General features: G+C 39.5%; 1 protein-coding gene across 1 annotated transcript in view; it reads right to left on the bottom strand.

Moving 5' to 3' along the window:
* Positions 1 to 20,845, bottom strand: part of ak5 (adenylate kinase 5) — a 107,160-nt gene that overhangs the window by 84,300 nt on the left and 2,015 nt on the right. Inside the window, exons 3-5 of the mRNA XM_004078698.5 lie at positions 17,831 to 17,998; positions 13,388 to 13,560; positions 5,338 to 5,451 (exon numbers count right to left, since the gene is read on the bottom strand). Coding sequence (XP_004078746.1) covers positions 5,338 to 5,451; positions 13,388 to 13,560; positions 17,831 to 17,998 — 455 coding nt within the window. The remainder of the gene's footprint in view (positions 1 to 5,337; positions 5,452 to 13,387; positions 13,561 to 17,830; positions 17,999 to 20,845) is intronic.

The raw sequence follows: 20,845 nt of genomic DNA, 5'->3' as shown, positions 1-20,845 counted from the left end.
TTTTCTTCAATGATTTGTGATCTTCACTGGTGTCCATGGATTACATGAAATCTTTCCACCTTTATCCACCTTTGTCATGGTAGAAATAACACGTCAATGTAAGGGTGGGGTCATCTAAGATAGCACAAGGGTTAACACCTAAATATATTCCTTATCTTGCCTTCTAGGTTTCTTGGGTTGTTCTAGTGCTTTCAGTACAAGCTATGTTTAATTTCTTAATACAAATATTTCTAGAAATGTTGCATTGTGTGTGTTTACATTGATGTGTGAAAAATGCAGAAATGTATTTAATTGCATTTTAAAGACTGCTTTATTTTTTTCGTTCAGCAACCCTTTCTCCATTTGCATCACTGACTTTTGGGACCAAAAAAAAAAAATCTCCTCATCCACAGATTTGTGCCAAATTTCTTGTTGAAATTCCAGAAATACACATAAAATAACTGAATTGTATTTACAAGACAAGGTTATGTGACAAAATAAAATTTGCGCCATTTAAAAAAAAAGAATCAAAAGAGCTAGTTACGTCTTAAAAACTGGCTCACAGGAAGTGACCTTCAATAGCAACTTCCTTTTTCTGTTTGCCACATTTTCAAAGCAACCATCTGCTAAAATCTGCAGAGAATTTGATTTTTTTGTTGAAGTTATAGACTGAAAGTCAGTGATAGTAACACTGGCAATCTAAATAATCTAACGCTTTTCTTTTTTGAAGAACAGGTCATGTCAGGAAATGAGTGATGCATTTTCTGATAGACACTATAAACACTGTTACTATGGCTGCTTTCCTACAAAAAAACTGTTCTTTCCTCTGCCAAGCTTTCATACTGCACATGCAAGGATGGACTATTCCTTTGCACTATCACAAATGTTGTTTTTTTCTGACCCTGACTCTGACTCTGTTTGCCTGCCCCGACCCGACCCGTGCCTGGATTCTGACCATCCTGTCTCTCCTCTGATCAACTTAATGCCTGTAATTGACTGCTGCCTGCCTGACCCTGATTTAGCTTTGTGGACTTTTGGCTGAGCTAATAAACCTGTTGCATTTGGATCCAGCCGTGTCCCTGTTCTTGTGACAAATGCAAAGTATGCATATCTTTAAAAGGTATTTTCTTATACTCTTTTTTGGCAAAAAAATATATTTATATTCTGTAATTACTTTATGTCCAACATTCAGCTCTGATTCACCAAAACATGGGGCACAGATTGAACTAAACGGACTGAACTATGGAGAGAAAACAGTCTCATCCGATTTGTGTGCATAATTAGGATGAGACTAATTTTTTCCTCCATACTGCACATAAAGAAAGTATAAGTTTGTGGATGTTGTTTTCTCTCTGCAGTTGAAGACACAGAAGAATTGCGTGTGTGATGTATTTATTACTGTCCCTGGTACTTTGCTAAGGCTTGCTTTATAGCTTCATAGCGACTTGTCATCGCAGGGCCATCAGAGCAGAGTCGCCCTAATCGCTGGGAAATGTGACACAAGCTGATGACATCATCTGCGACCGTTGTGAAATTGCGTGCAAATATGGTCATTTGACCTGAATTTATTTGAAGCGATCAGAGTACGTGATGACGAAGCAAAGTCTGTCTAGAAAAGTGTCTTTCTAACTCTGTAAATGATGCAAACTTAACTGAAGATGCGGTGGCCAATCGGGGGCGTACAGCCATAACTCTAGTTGTAACGAGTTTTTGACCTTGTAAATTAATGGGCATTTGTGGTGCAGTGGTAGAGCGGTCGACCTCCTATCAGAAGATGGCAGGTTCAGTTCCCGCCTTGTGTGTTGAAGTGTCCTTGGGTAAGATGCTCAACCCCACGTTGCTCCTGGTGGCTATAGGTTGGTGCCAGCAGAGCCACCATCAGTGGGTGAATGTGTGTGCATGGGTGAACGGTACTTTAGCTGTTCAGCGCTTTGGGCCTTCCACGAAGATAGAAAAAGGCTATACAGGCATACGCCATTTACCATTTGTACGTCATTTAAAAATATTTTTGTCTAAGTAACATTTCAGGATATGTTCAACTGACCTCACAGCTTTGAACTCATGAAAATGAAAATGTTTTTTATTTTAAGAAACATCTATGAAATTAGAACTATGAGAAAATAAAAAAATCCCAAATATAAGAGTGTAAAGTTTGATCTTAAAGTCGAACAAGCATCTGGAACGATAGTTTTGGGTGAGGTGAGACAAAGGTAATATTCCTCTAAATATTAATCCCTCCCAAATGAGACCTGCGGCTGTGATGACCTCCAATGTTTTCCCCGTAAAGCAGCTTCTGGCGCTGGATTATAAAGTCAGAGCGTCCGTGCGCTGACCCAAATAAAGCAAGCTCTCATGTGGACACAGAGAGTTCATTTAAAGCTGATAAACATTAGAGTGAATTTGTTAAAGAGCATCTAAAAGCATTCGACCACTTTGTGTCACACGGTGAACTAAAAGGTTTGACCTTTCAATAAAGTGTTCTGAATTAGGCAAATGGTTCTTCATCATCACATTAAGAGTTTTTAGGCTATCAGAAAAAGATGTTTTCACATTTGTCCTCTTTGTATTGATAATATACTAACGTTTTTCCATCTGTTATGTGACCCGACCTGCCTAAAAGCATTTCTTTTAAACCGAAAATGTCTTATTGATCACCAAATGTGAGCCAAATCTTCAGTGACAGCAGGTTTGACACTTTTAATCAAGGGCGTCTCGGGAAGTCATTGGTTGGATAATGCACAGACTCTGAACGTCTGTGGCAGCTGACAGAGCAGTCTGCTGGTTACGTGCTCGTTTTCGGGGTGGAGGGCTGCGAAATGGAAAAAAAAATGCAGATCAGGGGCAGCAGCTGAAACATGATGACTGAAAGCATTACATTGAGATTGGTGTCAACTCAGGCCAGAGCTGGTATGAATTCTGAAAAACCTGCAGCAGCTGCCTGACTTTAGGGCACGCCACCTCATTTATTGCTAGAATTTCACAGTATAGAAAGGAAAAAGTAAAACGGCAATATAAAAACATTTTGGTGCTTTTATTTAAAGAAAAACTGAAATGTTTCTTCTTTTCTTTACAAAATCCTCCAATCAGAAATAAAAAGTTGTGGAGAATGCAGAGAGAAATCACAAATCAAGGTGAGAATAAATATTTTAAAGCACAAGATCCAGAGAAGCAATTTCCCACTGAATTATCCATTAAGGGCACAAAAACAGAGGGCACCACGCACAGGATTTGTGTCTGGACAGATGTCCTTTCAGCATCAATTCTGATTTCAGCACAAACCACAAAGAGGATTTTGACTGTCATGATCGAAAAATCATCAGTCATTGATGCATGTGATGTGGTTTTCTGTTACACTTTTAAACCACACAATGACATGTGACATACCTAACCAGGATTTTAGCAGGAAGTTAACTGACTGTATTTTATGTTTCTGCAACCAAAAGTTTGAAAAGGCTCAAATGAAAGTCTAAAATTATTGATGCTTCTCCAGAGATCTTGGAGAAGCTTTTAAAAAGGCAGATGGCTTCTAAATTGTAGTTACATAACGGATAAAAAAAACTGCAAAACAATTTTTTTCTTGCAATTTTTAGAGGAGCCTTTTAGCAAAAACACTAAAAATTCTCAGAGATTAGGTGCCTTCATTATCGGCAGTCTGTGTGGATATGAAGTGACACTTTCTCCAGCAGTTTAAAGGTTAAAAAGTCAATCCAAAAGTATTTGTTCTCACTGTGGTCCTTAAATGCAACAAAACCCCAACAATGTCTCAGAGCATCGACGCTCTGAATCCACTGAGAGGCATCTGTCAATCACTCACATCCTTTTGAAGAGATGAAATACAGAACTATATGTATTTTTGATGATAACTTTATGTGTAAAGGTAGCACCAAAAAAATAATAATTAAACAAATTAATAAGCTCAGGATAATTTTTTGTAAATTTACTGCAAAGATCTTATTATTTTTTTACAAAATTAAAAGTTTAAAATTTTTCTCTGTCAGTAAAACACAATATTCTTAAACAACTTTCACCAACAGGGACATTATTTTGAAAAGAACAGAGACAATAATGTCCCCTTCTTGTTTTTCTCATGATGCCTATAGACTCAGAATTCCTCTTTTCCTTTTTATTCCTACATCGCAAACACATTTCTTTTAAGCTTGAAGTGGTTTGTGGTTGTTCCATCTTTCACCTCTGCTTAGTTCTGTACAGCACAGCTGGAGTCCATCCCAGGAGACGGACACTCGTGTTGTCCAGCCATCGCATGACTGCGTTGCAGGAACCAGCAGGTGCACTCACAGTCACCCTGCAGTCATCACCCTAACAAGCGTGCGTTTGGGCAGAAGTCCAAATCCCTCTCCTGGCTTTGATTTCTCTCCATTATGTCCAAATCGCACGCTTAATATTTTATACAGGAATTTGTTTGGTTCCGTATTTGGGATTTTGTGTTCTGTTCAGATTTGCTCTCCCTGGTTTAGTTCAGGGATGTTTAGAGAATATTTTCCTTTTCTCTTCTTATTTGACTTTTTTTTAATTTTGATTAAATTCTTGCATTTTGGGTGTTCTTGTGGACTTATGCACTGTTGTATTTTCGGCTTCATTAAAGTCCCACTCATTTATTTTCAAAGCGTTTGTCTTTTAATTAGGATTCTGCCGTCTTTAACCACTGCCTGTCACTCATTTATTTACACTCTCCCCCGCTAGCTTACAACCCATACCTACCATTACTGTCGTAAAAATAATGGTGATCAAGAGTGGAGCTATCCAGCTGGACAGTTCTGATCCAGATTCCAGGTCAGATGAGGAAAACAAGGACGTTCATGGATCTATGTGTCTGCAGGTGGATGCATCAGAATGGAGCAGAGCAGGGAGCTTGTGATGTAAGTTGTACGTCACACTGACAAGCTTTTTCAAATAGCATTTGTACTTCGGCTCCTGATTTGCACCAATTTGGATAAAGAAATACTCAAAAGTGCAATTTTATTCTTAAGTTTCTTCATATGTCATGGGAAAAAGGCCACAAGAACATGTTAAAAACATTTAATTTTCATTGGAGTGGGTCTTAAAATGTATTTTTTCCCCCTGAGTTTTATGAAGCTGATCTGTTGGAAATCTTGAAACAGGTTATGAGGTATAAAAGAAAATGCAAACTAGTGTTTAATGTGTCAGGAACACTAGATAAAGGTGACTTTTAAATTGGTGAAGTTCGGCGGAAGCTTTTTCTCAGAAGTAACTCCAAAGTGAGGAAGCAGCAAACTCTGAGAGAAATGTCTCCTACTCATGAGACGTTGGGAGATGCTAGATAGGAGGGTATTTTTGAAAAGAATGCAAAGAAGAAAGGTAAATCTGAAAGAGACTCACCTGGTCTTCAAAGGACAGAGCCTGGCCAACATCACGAGGGAAGCCATCGATGACAATGCCGTTAGCCTCTGGGATCTTCATTATCTTCTGCTTTATCTCAGTTATCGTGGTCTCCTAGCAACAGAGAAACAGGATTTATTTTCGACATCAATAAACACAATCAAAATATTTGTACTCCTGACAGTTGCCAAGCTAAAATTGTTGTGTTTGGGCTACGAAGTTATTCAATTTTTTGATTATACTTCATGATAATAACTGTTTCCTCCAGGATGAATGGCAATGCAGAAGGCAGCAATGTAATTCATCCATTTCTCTTTATGCTTCTAAGATTCTTGACTGCAACACAGTGAGGAGTTCCTGAAGCCAGCGAGTGCCAACTTCTCTTAGCATCACTTATTTCCTCATGATTGGAGGAGGTCAACATGTTTGAATGCATGTCTGCAGGCAGATGCATACTGCGATGCTGCAGAAATACATGAGCGGAGCTCGGGTCTAAAAATAACCTCAGTAACGCAGACCTTTAATTTCCCTCTGACATCTGAATATGAGCAGAGGTCCAGCGGATGATGCAGCGGCGGCGGAACCTTATCTGGATTCCATAAAACAGGTTGCTATGAGAATAAAAAAGGGTTTGAGCTGTTGCATAAATGTCAGAGTTTTGAGCAATCACCTGTGGCTTTCAGAGACAAAGCCGGCCCACAGAACAATCAGACATGGGGTCAAAGAAAATCCATTTGCTTAGTTTATCCTACACACACGCTCAGGGGCATTCATTACAGAAAGCTGCAGACTCTCAGCTTTCATTCATGTTCTGAATTATTTTTGTTTTTATCAATGAGTCCAACTGCAGTTATTGCTGTTGTCAAAAATGTCTCCCTGCAGATATGAATAGGAATTTCTGCTCCACGAAACCAATGACAACAAAGGAGAATTCTAACCTCAGTGTGCACACTGACCTCCTCATCAGCGACACTTTCTATGCTCTTCCTGCACCAGCTGACCTCGCAGACACGCAGTCCAAAAAAAAGCTACAGATTTGAGCAATTTGATAGTTAGATACGACTATGTGTACTTGCGGAAAAAGACACTTTAATACATCACTGACTGATTTAAAAGGCCTATTTCATGCTGTTTCTAACCCTTTCAGAGTAAACAATATCCATATGATCACCTTTGGCACACTAAAGAACAACTTTTATGAAATATGAGACATCATCGCAGCTCATTTTCCTACCCGGAAGAAAATATGTTAACCACATTACAGTTAACATGAAATATCATAAAAATGATCTAAATGAGTGGCATGCACTTCCTCATGCGTTGCTTTCATATGTTAACTCACAGTAATGATTCACGCACGTCAAAGAATTCTAATATATGTTATTTGTAGAATAACAAGATAAAACCACCACAGGAATCCAGAACACCTCAGGAGACGAGGGTTACCAAGGTGACCACAGCCTGAAGTTATTCACCATAAACCATAGAAGAGAAAAGAAAGAATTCAGCATAAAAAAGGAATTAAAAGATGTGACGTGTTGACTGTGTCTGCAGCATCAACAAAACCAGGTCTTGACAACCAGTTATCTGGTAAAACAAATCAGTATACCAGGTTAAAAAAGTTGCTTATTTGTTTGATAGTCTAATAAAAATGTCTTTGTAGCCTCATCAGCCCTGGGATCAACGATGCCACAAATCTGTAACATATTGAAAAATGCAGGAAAACAAGAAAACCAAGCTGTCAGTCCAGTCTTCCTTATTTTGCCAACTTTGTCAGACTTCAATGATTCGGATAATCAAAAAGTTTGCTTAAGATGTTTCTGTGAGCGAAGTAAATACAAAATGTTGTTTTTATTTTTATGATTAATAACATCAAAGCTGTAAGGAATCTTTTTCTCCTGAACTGCTTGAAAATGTTTTTTAAATAAATAAAACAACTTATTCATGTAATTTCATTGTAAGTTTTAGATCAGACTGTAATTCATCCAAAGCCTTGGGTTTGTTTTATGTAGCCGGAGCTGAGGCATCAAAGGAACTCCAGAAACATAGTTTAGCAACTTAATTCAATGATTACATAACATTACATCATAAAACGTTTTTTTAGCAAGTGTGACAGGAGCTTGTCCTGTTGTTCTTTCGGTCAGCAGAGGTTTTTTTTCTCTGAAGTCTTTGGCGCGGTTAAGTCACAAAAACAGGTTTGTAAGTTGTCCTTTTGGGACCTCAAGCTTTCATGGAGGGATTAAAGTCATGGTGATTGGGCTGCCATTCCAGTAGGGTCACTTTGTTAGTCCTTTTGCTCTGATACACATTAAATACTTTGTGAATTATCTGCATTGACCTTCATGCTAGTGGAGTCACTTTGGATTTTTACAAACATCAGAATTCACAAAATTTCCCTCAAAGTTCTACACAAAAGCTGAACCTTGATAGCTGATTCCTTTCATGATGATTTAAAAACCTGAATCAGGTCTGCAGAGCGACAGCAAAGTTAGTTTGCAGTTTCATTATCTTCCTCTATTTAAAAAAATAAATGACTGACATGATGCTGCCTGGGGCCGTACGGAATGTAGACATTATCCAATGCTGGGTTCTGTTTTGGATTTAAATAGAGAATTCCCAAAAACGATTAAAAAAATGCAAAAACAACCTGGATGCTCTGCAGAGTGAGTCTGAAATGGCTCTGCGTTCTGCACAGCAGCTCCAAAGACAACGATTCTTCACAGGCTAAGATGATCAAAGAAAAGGTTTTAAATTTAGAGCAGTCTGTCAAACATCCAAGAACACCACTAGCTAATCCTGGAGGCATTTCTGAGGACACTTATGTGGAAAAAGACATATAAATATACAGCCGTGACCTTGCAGAGAAAAAAAAAGCAGTAATTTGGACAGAAGCTGCAGGGTTACTGCATGTGGTCAACCAACTGGATTATTTAAAGCAGCTGAATGGAGGTAAAGCCACTGTAAATACGCAGTTTTCAGCTTTCTGAAAGACAACGGTCTGGAAAATGAGTATAGACGTTTAGGAAATGTGACTTTTTTGTGAGGAACATAACCATGCAGCTGTAAACGTTGGCCTCTCTATAACGTTGTACTAAATACTCATTTTGAATAGTTCTCAGACCTTTGATGAGCTAATCACCAATGAACAGCGGCTTGCGGATTGTTGTCATGAGGGATAAACCAGCCATGACAAATGTTTTCAATGTTTTTAATTAAGAATCATATTCTGTTTGAACCATAAATGATAAAGAAGGGGAATATGCACACAATCTGCAGCACAAATGGCTTTAACTCACCGCATTAACGTTTAATATGAATGAAATTGTTTAAGCCTAAAACGCATTCTTTACTAATTTGTTCAATCATTTAAGAAACAAATAAATGTTTTTCTGGTTGACCTAATTGCCTTAGAGCTACAAGTCATGAAATCTGAAATGTTTGCTGCTTGGCCTACTTTGCTGTTTTCTGGACTGACATGTGGGCTGAGCTGCTGTTGGGGAAAAAGTGATGTTGTGTCAGACGTGCACGGAAAGGATGATAAATGATGAGCAAGGCAGTTACAGAAGATAATTCATGAGGGGACACGAGCTAAAAGGAGCTCAGGGTGACGCAGGAGGGGACTTGTGGTCGTGTTGGCAGCCTCCACAATAAATCACAGCATCTGCGTTGACACTAAACACCTCCCTCCCAGGTGTTTTCATTGTGCTTATGGAAGCATAAACATACAAACAGAATCACTTATCCATAGGATAACTCTTAACAAATGCAAGGATGTTTAGGATTTAAGGATCCTCCCAAACTGTTTGATTAGTTCCCCAAAGTCCTGGGCTTGGCCATGCTGATGTTAAAAAATTTAAAGCCCCCAAATTAGACATCAAGGGGAATTTTTCAATATGAATTCAATTAGATCTTTAAATTCCCACTCTGATCCTCTTTTGATCTATTGCAAAGCGTTCCCAGTGGTCTTTTAATTATGATTATTAGCCCAAATCCAAAAACCTGTGTCATTTTCTAGGACATAGTTTCTGCAGAGCAGCAGGAGTTCATCAGAAATTCACCTCAGAGTTGTGGACAGGACTGTTGGGGTAGAGTTACCCTGTCCTTACTGCCCCTCATCCCTTTACACTGTTTACACTCTCTCCCGCTAGCTTACAGCCTCTCACACCCCCAACCTAACATTTCCAGTGCAACAAAAAGGGGAGCAATATCAGAGCTTTTTAGATCCAGATTCCAGTTCAGACGAGGAAAACAAAGACGTTCATGGATCTGTTTGTCTGCAAGTGGATGATCAGAATGGAGTGGAGCAGGGAGACTTTGGCCCGCCCTGAGTCTTTTTACTAAAAAACTATCAGCTTTTTCAAACTACATTTTTTTCATCTGCAGCTGATTCACAAGATTTTAAATGAACAAATACCCAGAAATGCAATTTTGAGTTAATTTTTCTCTATATCTGCCCTCCATCATAAGAAAAATCCCACAAAAACATGTTAAAAACACTAAAAACGTAATTTTCATGGGAGTGTGTCTTAAATAACAGGCTATAACAGTCGTCATTCACTTTAAGTTTGTTTTGGACACAGTCTTTATGGATAAACAATGAGCATTTCTATGTGACACAAACAACGACCGTGAAACTGTCTTGTAAGTGTGGTTGTGTAGTCTGTTTATATGTCATAAAGCAATTGTCGATATAAATAATGGTTAATTTTAACTTGTGTAACAGAACCCCCAATGGCTGCTTGTTTTGTTTTTGAAAACAAGCGTCAATAGGGATGTAAAAGGGCCTCCTTGGTGACAATGTGCTCAGATTGGTCTCATTGACTGTATATGAGAACTGGACTGAGTGACCACTCCCTCCTGGCGTTAGAAACAGCTACAAAAAGCCAAAATCCCACAGACCTCTATCAACAGCTGTTACTCAGTCATCAGTCAGAATAACCATTCTTGCTCAGGTAACTTTTTTCTTGACATGTTCTTGATATTCCTCATGTTTTTGTGATATTTATTCTGTAGTTCAAGTTATAAACTGACCAATCAGAAGCCTCAGTACAAGCATGTCGTCCTGCATCAAACGTTCTGAACGTTTGATTGACAGATTCACACGAGCCCGCTTTCAGTGGAAGGGATGTAGACTTCCAACAAGCTCACTCCTGATTGGAAAGAGTGGTTGCCATAGAAACAATGAGACAGACCGACTCGGGCCATTCGCTGCTTACTGACGATTTCAAGTTCCATCATGGCGAAAAAATGGCGACTGAATTGACTTCAGTCATTTTCTATGGGTGACGTCACACTGGCTCAGTCCAGTTCTCCTATCCAGACAGTGATCAGTCTGTGGTTAGGCAGCCTCCACGTGGACAAAATGCACAGCATTGGGTCAGCAGCATCTCCATGACTAGAGCAGAGTAAAAAAGGACCCTGCAGTCTTAAACTGCTCATGCATGCATCCTGCTGCATGCCCCCGTTGGGCTTCTTCTCCTTCTTAAAGCAGCACTGAATTAAAGATGTTTGTGGACGTCAAAGGTTAGTTTTATACTTCTGTCTGATGAATAAATATCCAATATTATAGAAATAGAAAGTTTTGTAGTGAGACTTCCATCCCTTTCTTGAACTTTTAACAATTCTGTCCACAATTCCGAGTGATGACTAACATTGCACTGCACATCGAAGTCGTACAAATCACCCGTCCATTACCATCCCTTTAATAACTGTAGATAAGTGTTCATGTAATTTGTTCACATTTTCAGACAACCTCAGTAATCAGTTTAAAACCACTCAGCCATAAAAACTTTTCATTTCAGTTTCCCATCCAGGAAGTGTCTGTTTTGTTCTTGAGTGAGGAACACATTAAACAGTGAAAACAGAAGTGAATGAAAACTGTTTCATTGAAATGTTATTTTTTAATTTACAGATAATAGCGCAGACCTTCATGAGAGAATCAGAACTGACACGGCGCCACAGCCTGACTTCAGCACATCACCATCAGGCCTTAATACTGCTGTCTTTGCTGTTTTGTTGTCATGACTGATGCAGTTGAAAAAATAACAACACAGTGACCTACATTTCATGTGTTTTTATTCCTCCCAGTAATAGACTGAGACCTCTGTAACCTCTGTAGACCTCGGATTCTTTAACAGGGTTTGTTTGTCTGAATCCAGACGGCTTTTTAAAGTCCCACTTGGATCATTTTTAAATCTTTTGTCAAAGTGTTCCCAGTGGTCTTTAAATTATGATTTATGCTGTTTTTAGCCAAAATCAAATATGTCGTTATCTAGGAAATAGCGGCAGGAGTTCATTAGAAATTTCACCTGAAATAAGCCTGCCCCTACTTCCCGACATCCCTCTGTTTACATGCTTTTCCGCCAGCTATCAACCCTTCACACCCCCAACTTAACATTACAAATGGGACAAAAATGTCGAGCAATATCAGAGCTATCCAGCAATTTAAATCCAGATTCCAGTTTAGACGTGGAAAACAAAGACGTTCATGGAACTATTTGTCTGAAAGTGGATGCATCAGAATGGAGCAGAGTAGGGAGCGTGTGACCCGCCCAGTCTCTTTTCTATGTCACAAATACCATCTTTATCAATTAGCATTATTCATCTGCTCCTAATTCACAACAATTTAAATAAAGATATACTAAGACATGTAACTTTCAGCCTATTTATCTCTTTGTATGACCTCCATCGTGAGAAAAATGCCACAAGAACATGTTAAAAACACCAAAGACACCATTTTAATCTAAGTAGATGTCATGGTGCCTGTCAGACTCCTCCCCCTCCAGCTCTGCTCCCTGATTGCCACCAGCTGACGCCACTCACCTCATCGGCCATACTGCTTAAAAGGAGACCTTACTCATCAGTTCAACGCCAGTTCGTTACCCCTTATGGTGACTATGCCTGGTCTTAAGTTTATGCTCTGCAAACTCTTGCCTTGTTCCAAGCCTCAAACTAATTATTGCCTTTTGTCTCAGGATTACCAGCACCTCACGAGTGACGTCGGCGCTCTCTTCCCTCCTGCTGCTCAGAGACATCCTGAGGATCCCACGGCTCTCCTTAACCGCACTAAGCCCTCCAGCCACGCCACCAGCCGTTGTCAAGTCCGGACCTCCCCCAGCTACTACTACTAGCATCTTCCTAGCAGGAATAATAAACCTTTTCTCGCCAAATCCCTCACCTGTCTTCCTTCTGGGTTACAGCATCTGGGTCCTCACGCTAGAGCACCATGACAGTAGATCTTTTAACCCAAACAGCATGCAGGCTTTACAGTACCACATCGTATTTTTCCTGATCTATAAAGGACAAACTACTGATATGAGAATTATTTATGAGCATTAAAAAGGTTGAACCTCAGTTTTCCTGAGCAGCTCATAGTAAAGGCCTTAGGATTGTAGCAAAAACTTCTAAAGTTAAAGGTAAAGTTTTCTTTTCATCTTTAAGTGTAAACAACTTTGCCATTCTTCACAGGAATGTGCATAAATGTGCACTGTCCCCGTTCAAATAAATATTTAACCCGCCTTGGGGTTAACTGTTGGTAGATTTGTTTCATAACTTTGAGTAACAAGCAATCTGCTTCCTCATTTATTGTATCTGTGGCGACGCAGAAATTCAGGCTTCAGCCTGTCAGCAAAATCTACAAACTGCTGAAAATCCACCAGATTTGACTTAATAGTTTTTAAGCACAGCTTTGATTTTTTTTTTCTTCCTTGTATTAAATGTTCTGCCTTCTTTAAGCATCAGTAAGTTGATGACCTGTCATGAATCAGAATCAGAAAGCCTTTATTGTCATTGTAACACAAGAAACTTGTGACAACGAAATTTCTGGTGCTCTCCAGCTGCTTAAACAATAAAATAGATAATCTTCTAAAGAACAATAAAATTGAGTTTAACTGGAAATATACATATGTACAAAGCTACATAACTATTCTAAATTGCATTATAATGCACTGGGAATTGACCTGTGAAGGTGGGGATGCTCCAGCGTAGCTGTGATGTGGCTGCTGCCGCGTCATTCTCCCTGTTTCTCTGTGGCTTTGCTGTTTGTTTTTACCTGTGGCGCCAGCTCTCCGTTGGTGATGATTTTGGCAATCAGACTCCACTTTCTGTTGCTGGTGGCATTGTGGATCATCTTCTTCCTCAGCAACTCGCCCACAGACACGTACTGGAAGCCGTAGCGCTCAGCGATCTTCAGACTCTGCGTTCCTTTGCCGCTGCCAGGGCCACCTAAGCGCACAGGGAGGGCTGTTGATGTTACAGGGAAGATTTTGCGGCGTGCTTGTCAGTGTGAAAAATGATGCGTGTGGGCGTGCTGGCGTAGGCGTATGTGTGCATGTGCTGGAGAAAGTGTGGCTATGCGAGAGCTAAGAGTGTTTGTGCGTGATGCTGCTTGTGTTTGCACAGGGATGTGACTGGACTGTGCAAGTGTTGAAGAAAAAAGCAGGTATGTGTGAACCTCCCACATCTGATAGCAAATCATCTCTTGTCACTGCGTTGAAATGAGGGATGAAATGCTAAGCGGTAGAATGACTTAACATTTCACAACTGCCAGGAAGCAGAATAAGAAGCATTAAACTGTAATTTAGTAAAATCTCCCAACTTTACAAAATCATACATGCAATTATAAGATATTTGTTTGTATAAATGTTTGTTTAACTGCAGGTAAAAGCCATCCTGATTGAAGCTTTAGTGTTTGATATATCTTTTGCGGCATTTCTGCAGTCACCATGCAAATGTGAACGAATCTCTTCTGGTTAAAAGCCAGACTTAGAAGAGATTATCAAGTGAGCAAGCTGTGTCATTGGTAATTCACATCAAAACAGTTTTTGCATCAGAATACTTTTTCAAGATCAAGAAAAATAGGAGCAAATCTTTGCTAATAAATCTGCAAAGCACCTTTGTGTTGTGTACTCATTGGAAATGCAGTCATTTCTGTACATAACTGTTTAGTAAGTATGTATAGTAAGTGTTCATACATCTCCCCACTATTTTCATTTTTGAAAATATTTGAATTTACGAGGCTTTGTTGAAACCTATTTCACCCGTCATTCACAAACAGCTCTTCTTCTGTCTGCAGCTCTGCAGACAGTCAGACAGACAGACAGACAGACAGACGTACAGACAGTCAGACAGACAGACGTACAGTCAGACAGACGTACAGTCAGACAGACGTACAGACAGTCAGACAGACAGACAGACGTACAGACAGACAGACAGACAGACAGACAGACAGACAGACAGACAGACAGACAGACGTACAGTCAGACAGACAGACAGACAGGACACGACTAACGTTGTCCTCAGCTGGTGTTTTCCCCCTCTCTGTGACAGCAGGTCCTTCACCCCATCTTCACATGTGACCACTTCCAAAAAGAATGTCGGCCTGTGGCTTCAGAGGTGTGAGGAAACCTGCACAACCTTCTGCCTTCGCATTCAAAGCCTAACAGGAGTCTTCATTTGTTTGGCAGGAAAACAGACAAGCTGAAGTTTTGCTGCCCCTTAAAGTCTGTAAGAAACGTATCTGAGGGCACAGCTGTGCTATACATGTCAAGACTGTTTGATACCAACAGCAACTTAACAAGCCACAAGAGGAAGGCGCACCCTGACATTCTTGGCAACTACGACTAACTTCCATGTTTTGTTCTATTAGACCAACTTTGTTTTGTGATTCTTCAAACTGGTTGACTCTTTAGACTGGGATAAATGCAGGTTTGTGCTCAGTTGAGACGCATAATGGGACTGACCTGGAAATTGTGTGAAATTTGGCCAACCACAGCAACAACCCCATGCTTGTAAAATCTGTATTTGCTCTGCACATGGCTGCCACAGCATTCTCTGGAAACAGTAAAAAACTGCAGTTTTAAATCTGATCTCACACATTATTGTTATTTTTAGTCGGGGTGTAGGGAAAAATCGAGATATTACATTTGGCAGTACTTTTATTGATTTAAAATGCAACCGCGCAGCGGCTCTTGCATGGAGCCTCTGCAAAGCGGGCCAAGGTTCTGCAGAACCTCCCAGCAATAGATACTAGATGAGAGACCTGATGGATCAGAGTGATGTGTACAAATCGGAAAAAAGGCCAATGTGGTGGCGATGAGCAGTGAAATCCGTGTTTACTTCTGCGTGTGATTAAGTGAAGCTGCAGCTGCAGAGCAGAGAAATAAAGCTTCTTAGCCACATTGAAGCGTCTCCTTCATCCTGTCATGCTGCCTCATCATCATCACTTTATAGTTTCTAGAGAGAATTTATGTTTTTTTCCCCCTTCATTTTTTAAGCACCTGTTCAAGCACTGTTCATGCTTCTGAACCGTCTAGAAGTCCTGGAGAAGCTACATTTAGCAATGTTGGAAGCAAAAAGCACTTTATTTCCCCAATCATACTTTAAAAACCTCATTGGTTAAGGAATTTTCTTTTATTTTTCTGATACTTAAAAACCTTTCATTGTAAAAAACAGATAATGTTGACTGTTCCCTTAAAGAACAAATATTTCTTGATTTACCAAAATAAAAGCACTATGAATTTGCTTATGTAAAAGCAACTTGACAATGAGATACAACAGCAGTGTTTAATATTGTGATCATTAACTAAAATGAATGTCACCGTTTTATCACAATGAAAGGTGTATTAATATTCAGGTAGAGGGTTTTTTTTTGAAGTCACACTCTTAAAAAAAAATGAAAATGTGTTCTGGTACAATATTGCGATACATATCGTGAGACGGGTATGACTTGAAACTTCGGAAATAGTGGGGAAAATTAAACTTTACCAACTGATTTCAACTGCTCGGGGCAGCATACAGATGGTTATAGACTATAACTTCCAGAATTAAACAAGTCTGGGCTTTGGATCGCATACTGTCTGCGTGAGTGATCTGCCGGACTCAGGAGAACCGTGTCTCCCAGTAGAACTGTGTGGCTTTGTGACGGTGTGTGAACTGGCGGAGGCAGCTTTTTAAAGCAGAAATGCAGCGCAGTCCTGAGAAACCGTGTAAACAATCACGTGGATCTGTGTTACCAGTCGTGTCCCGACAAAATAAAAGCTGATGTTATTCCCACATATTTACGTGAAGTCAATATGCAGATTGCAGCATTTCCCGCATGGATTTTTGTTCATCCAAGTCTAAATGTTGTTAGCACGTGTTATCCTTCTCCTAACCCTTCTTCCAGCTTCGTTTCACCACAAAATGAGCACTGACCACACGGATTAAAAATAATTAAACAATAATAAAGGCATGTTTAGAAGATCATCTCGCTCTGTGTAGCAGCACCCCAACAGAACTCAATATTTCTTGTGTGGCGTATGTAAACGTTTGTTATAATCGGAAAAGGTTTTTCTGGGACCACATTTGCAGTTCAATTATAATCCGATCTTTGATTCAATCAATTTTGCACATGGAACTGCAGCTACTTTAAATTAAGTAAACATTTCATGAATTTGTGCATTAGGCTGTGCAGATGGTTTAGCCTTGCACAGAGAAATAGACTCCATATGATCCAATTCAATTTTAAATAAACATCATAGTGACATGTTGCATTGGCTATACCGCTGTCGAGAGAAGCAAAGAAAAACTCATGAAGACGTATAAAGCAATCGTGTCTTTTGCGAAGTTTGGTAATCTTTGACCTCATCGGCTCCCAACGTCTTCCTGACCTTTCGTGTCTTTACTCGTCTCTCTGAAACGGACAGACAAAGGTCTGCCTGTGATCCTCCACACAAATCACAGACGATGCCATACGGTTTTTCTCTTTAAAATGAGCCGCAGGTCATTTACAAAGAAAAGATGGGAGCTGCTCTTTTGTTCTGAGCACAAATATCAATTTTTCACTCCAAAGATAGTTCAAAAAATCATGGAGAGTGAAATGCAGTTTGAAACCTGTACTGAACACCATACTGCTAACATGTTAAAATAGTATTTATTTTTTATTTTCTTGCTTGATTTAGGAAAACTCAAACAATTAGTTTAGGTGGACTTCATGAAAAACATTTCAAACTTTTCTGTAGCCGCTGTCACTCGGAATAGAAACTAATGAATGTGTTTGACAGGTTAACGCAGGTCTGTCAAGGAAATCAGATTAGAGGTGCGTGAGTGTCTCACACAGTGAGTGACATGCAGCCAGATCCACCCTGCTGATACACAGAGGCGGGGCTATCTGTAAAATACCAGGAAAAACACAAACACGCACACAGAAACACAAATTCTGTCACTCCAAAAGCCAGACGTGTTTTCTTGGCTCAGTTATGCTTTTTTTTAACCTTGGTTTAACTAAAAAGGGGCTTTCATTAGCCAAAAACAGAAATCTGTGATTAAAGCAGGAGACTCCAGTCACTGTTTTGAGCAACATTTACTCTCACAGATAAAATCCTGACTGCTGATTGTTATCTAATGGAGAATGTCGTCAAATGACCGGAGCTTGATAGCCAAGCAGGTCAAAAGCTATGAGAAGCATTTTTCTCCAAGCTCACCGCTCTGGTTGGTGTTTTCGTGTGTGCCTCACCAATGACGAGGATGACTTTGGGCCGTGGTCTGCATGGGTCGAACACCTCGTATTCCTCTATGAGCTCGGCCGTCTCTGACAGGTCGGAATCGCTCTCGATGGAAAACTGGCTGATTGGAGGGAGGCGGTCGTAGCGTCTGTAGGGAAAATTGGGGCTTTCGGGCAGCACTGTCACAAAGATAAACAGAAACACAATTAACTGAGCTCAGGATGTCAACATTTTAATGCGCAGATGTTTTTATTGTTTCTACATTGGCCCTTTAATAGGTAGATTAGTGCTGACAATCATCTTAAAGATAAGGGTGCTTTTATAAAGACATTTTGCATGTTTTAGTTTAGCAATTTTAAGGCGTTTCAGCAACATTTTTTATTAAAATTAAACATGTATTCTCCTGCAGGAAAATATCAATCACATTTTTGGATTTCTTTAATGAATTTTGTCACAAAGTGAGAGAAAATTCAAGTTTTGGAAGCAGCCTTTTCCCTTCCATGGAAGATGATTAGATTAAAAAAAAACTACAAATAATTTTTCTCAGTGTTCTATTTTTTTTTTTAATAATTCTGACTTTGAATAAGTCAGAAAAAGTGTTTTAAGAAAAGAAATTTGAATTTCTCTTAGCCGTTTTTTTTTTATGTTCTGCAAATATTATTCAGGCTTCACATGCAACACATGAGCAGTCAGTTAACATAAGGAAACTTGACTTTGGTTTGCAAAATATAAGCAAACTTTGTATGATGGGGCTTCTGCACAGAGCTTCCTGCAGTTGGATTCTATATCTGATGAACTAAGACAGCTTTTGTTGTTCTTCCTGTTATTAGTAATTAACTGTGAGAGGCAGCACAGCGTTGCTCAAAGATACTATGATCGTGTCTGTTTTTAAACTAAAACCTGCAGAGTTTATTTGAGAAATTTAAGAGCTCGGCTGCCCCTGTCTTGGATTATGAGCATGCAGAATTTACTTCACATAACCACAAAAAACAAACAAAAAAAGACTCTTATCTTGTTGGGTTTTAAAGTTTCTTCCTGTTTGTATTTCAGAAACAATCTCTACATTTTGCAACTGTGGAGGTTCCTGAAAGTGACAGTGTCATTTCCTTCTCAGACTTTAGGCACTTTCTATCAGCGTCTAGTAAAGAGGATTTCACATCAGCACTAAAGACTTTTCTTTGAAAGAGAACAGATCATTTTAATTTAAATGGCTGCAATTAGCAATGATTTTTTATAACTGAATAATCTGCAAACGTTGCTTTTGAAGCTTATGAAGCTTCAAACTGACCTTCAAAACTGGAGTTGTTTTGATCATGGAGTTGATTCAAGTTCAAAGGGAATTCATAGACAAAGCTTTGTGTATGGTGGCTAAAACTGGCAATGAGAACCTGTTCGTGCAGCACCCTTTATTAAATACACAGAATATTACAATAAAAAGAGGCAGACATTTACCAGTCAGGATTTTTTCTACGTGAAACCTTTTTACAACTATCTCTGAAATTATTTGACTGAAATTATTTAGGGTGTCTTCAGACTAGTAGAATCATTTGGTCCGGACCGAGTTCTGGAACTTGCATTTGGTCTGTATTCAGACTGCCGGCAAGCAAACTTTCTTGTTCCAGACCAAAGCCTGCAAACCAAAACACGTGACTAAAGATCTCCTCAGTCATTGGCCAGGAATTATGAAAGCGGGGCAAAGTAACTATAGGCAGAAGAAATGGAAATCCTGCACTTTGCGGTCCTTGTCGGCATAGTTCATTATTCCAACTAGAGATTTCCCTCATCTCTTTGATAACACGACAACCGTTGCTTTACATTAGCTCATTTGTTGCTACTTTCCTCTATTTACGTCGGCTTTGGTGGCCATTATGGTTCAGTTATTCCGCTCCGAGGACGGATTGTATTCAGACTGAGGAATCTCAGAGCGAACCGAAGCTCAGTCCGATTGGAAACAAACCGAGACCACTCTGAACCATGAATCCAAGAGCGGTTCCAGGCCCAGGACCAGATATATATTTGGTCCCGGCCCAAATGTTCAGACTGAATATTTGTTTTGGATTATCAGGGGAAAAAGACTCTGCTTGACTCTAAGCGAACCAAATGTGTCCAGTCTGAACACTTAATTTGGTCTGATATAACGGTCTGATATTTTCTGATGTGGACGGCATCCACACACACACACACAACCGTAACACATGGACCGAATCACCACTACACTACCTGCACTTTATCTGTTCAATCTCAAACCCTCAATCTAAAGACCGCGAGTACCGGTACTTGTTAATACCTGTTGTGATGGTTTTACTCTACAATGTGTTTTTGTATTGCCAAAGCCCTCTAGATGAATTCAGACTGCATTTTGTCGCTGTGTATTTTCGACATGCAATGAAAATAAAGTCCAATTCTATTCTATTCCATTCCATTCTATAAACCAAGTATTTGTGTGGAATCAGTGCATTTTTATCTGTGATTCTTGTGCTGCCCTGAAAATAAATCTGAAAGAACTTTAACTGATCCCTCAACGGGGAAATTGATTAACATTTCATCAGCAAGCTCACACATTTTTGGATTTAATTGAAACTGTACGGCTATATCAAACAATGTGCATTGACTTAAGGTAAAAGGGAAGTGATATTGAGAATTAGCCACCACTTTTGTGTCACTTTTGGGCCTTCTCCACTGAGTCCTCCTGAGGAACAGTCATGCATATTTTAAAGACTGTGAATGAAAATGGAATAGAGTTTAAGGTTGGGTCTTGTTTTTTTTGTCATGATCTTTACAGGTTTAGGCTTACCAAGAGCCTCCACGATCCAGACTCCCCTAGATGATCAAAATACAGCTGGGTTGGCCTCGTACCTGCCCTATACTGAAGGCTACCGCAGGGCTGGATAAAGAAGAAGACAAGCAACTGATGGATGTGTGCTTGCTCCTTCCTCATAAGTCTTTTTTTTTTTTTACTGGATTTAAAGTTTAAATTCTGGATTAAATGGAATTTATAAATGTTGATATGTGCTGATGGGTTTCTC

The sequence above is a fragment of the Oryzias latipes genome, chromosome 17 (assembly GCF_053564925.1).
Source record: "Oryzias latipes strain Hd-rR chromosome 17, Olatipes_Hd-rR_3.1".
Lineage (NCBI taxonomy): Eukaryota > Metazoa > Chordata > Actinopteri > Beloniformes > Adrianichthyidae > Oryzias > Oryzias latipes.
This window is presented reverse-complemented; position numbering and strand designations above follow the sequence as displayed.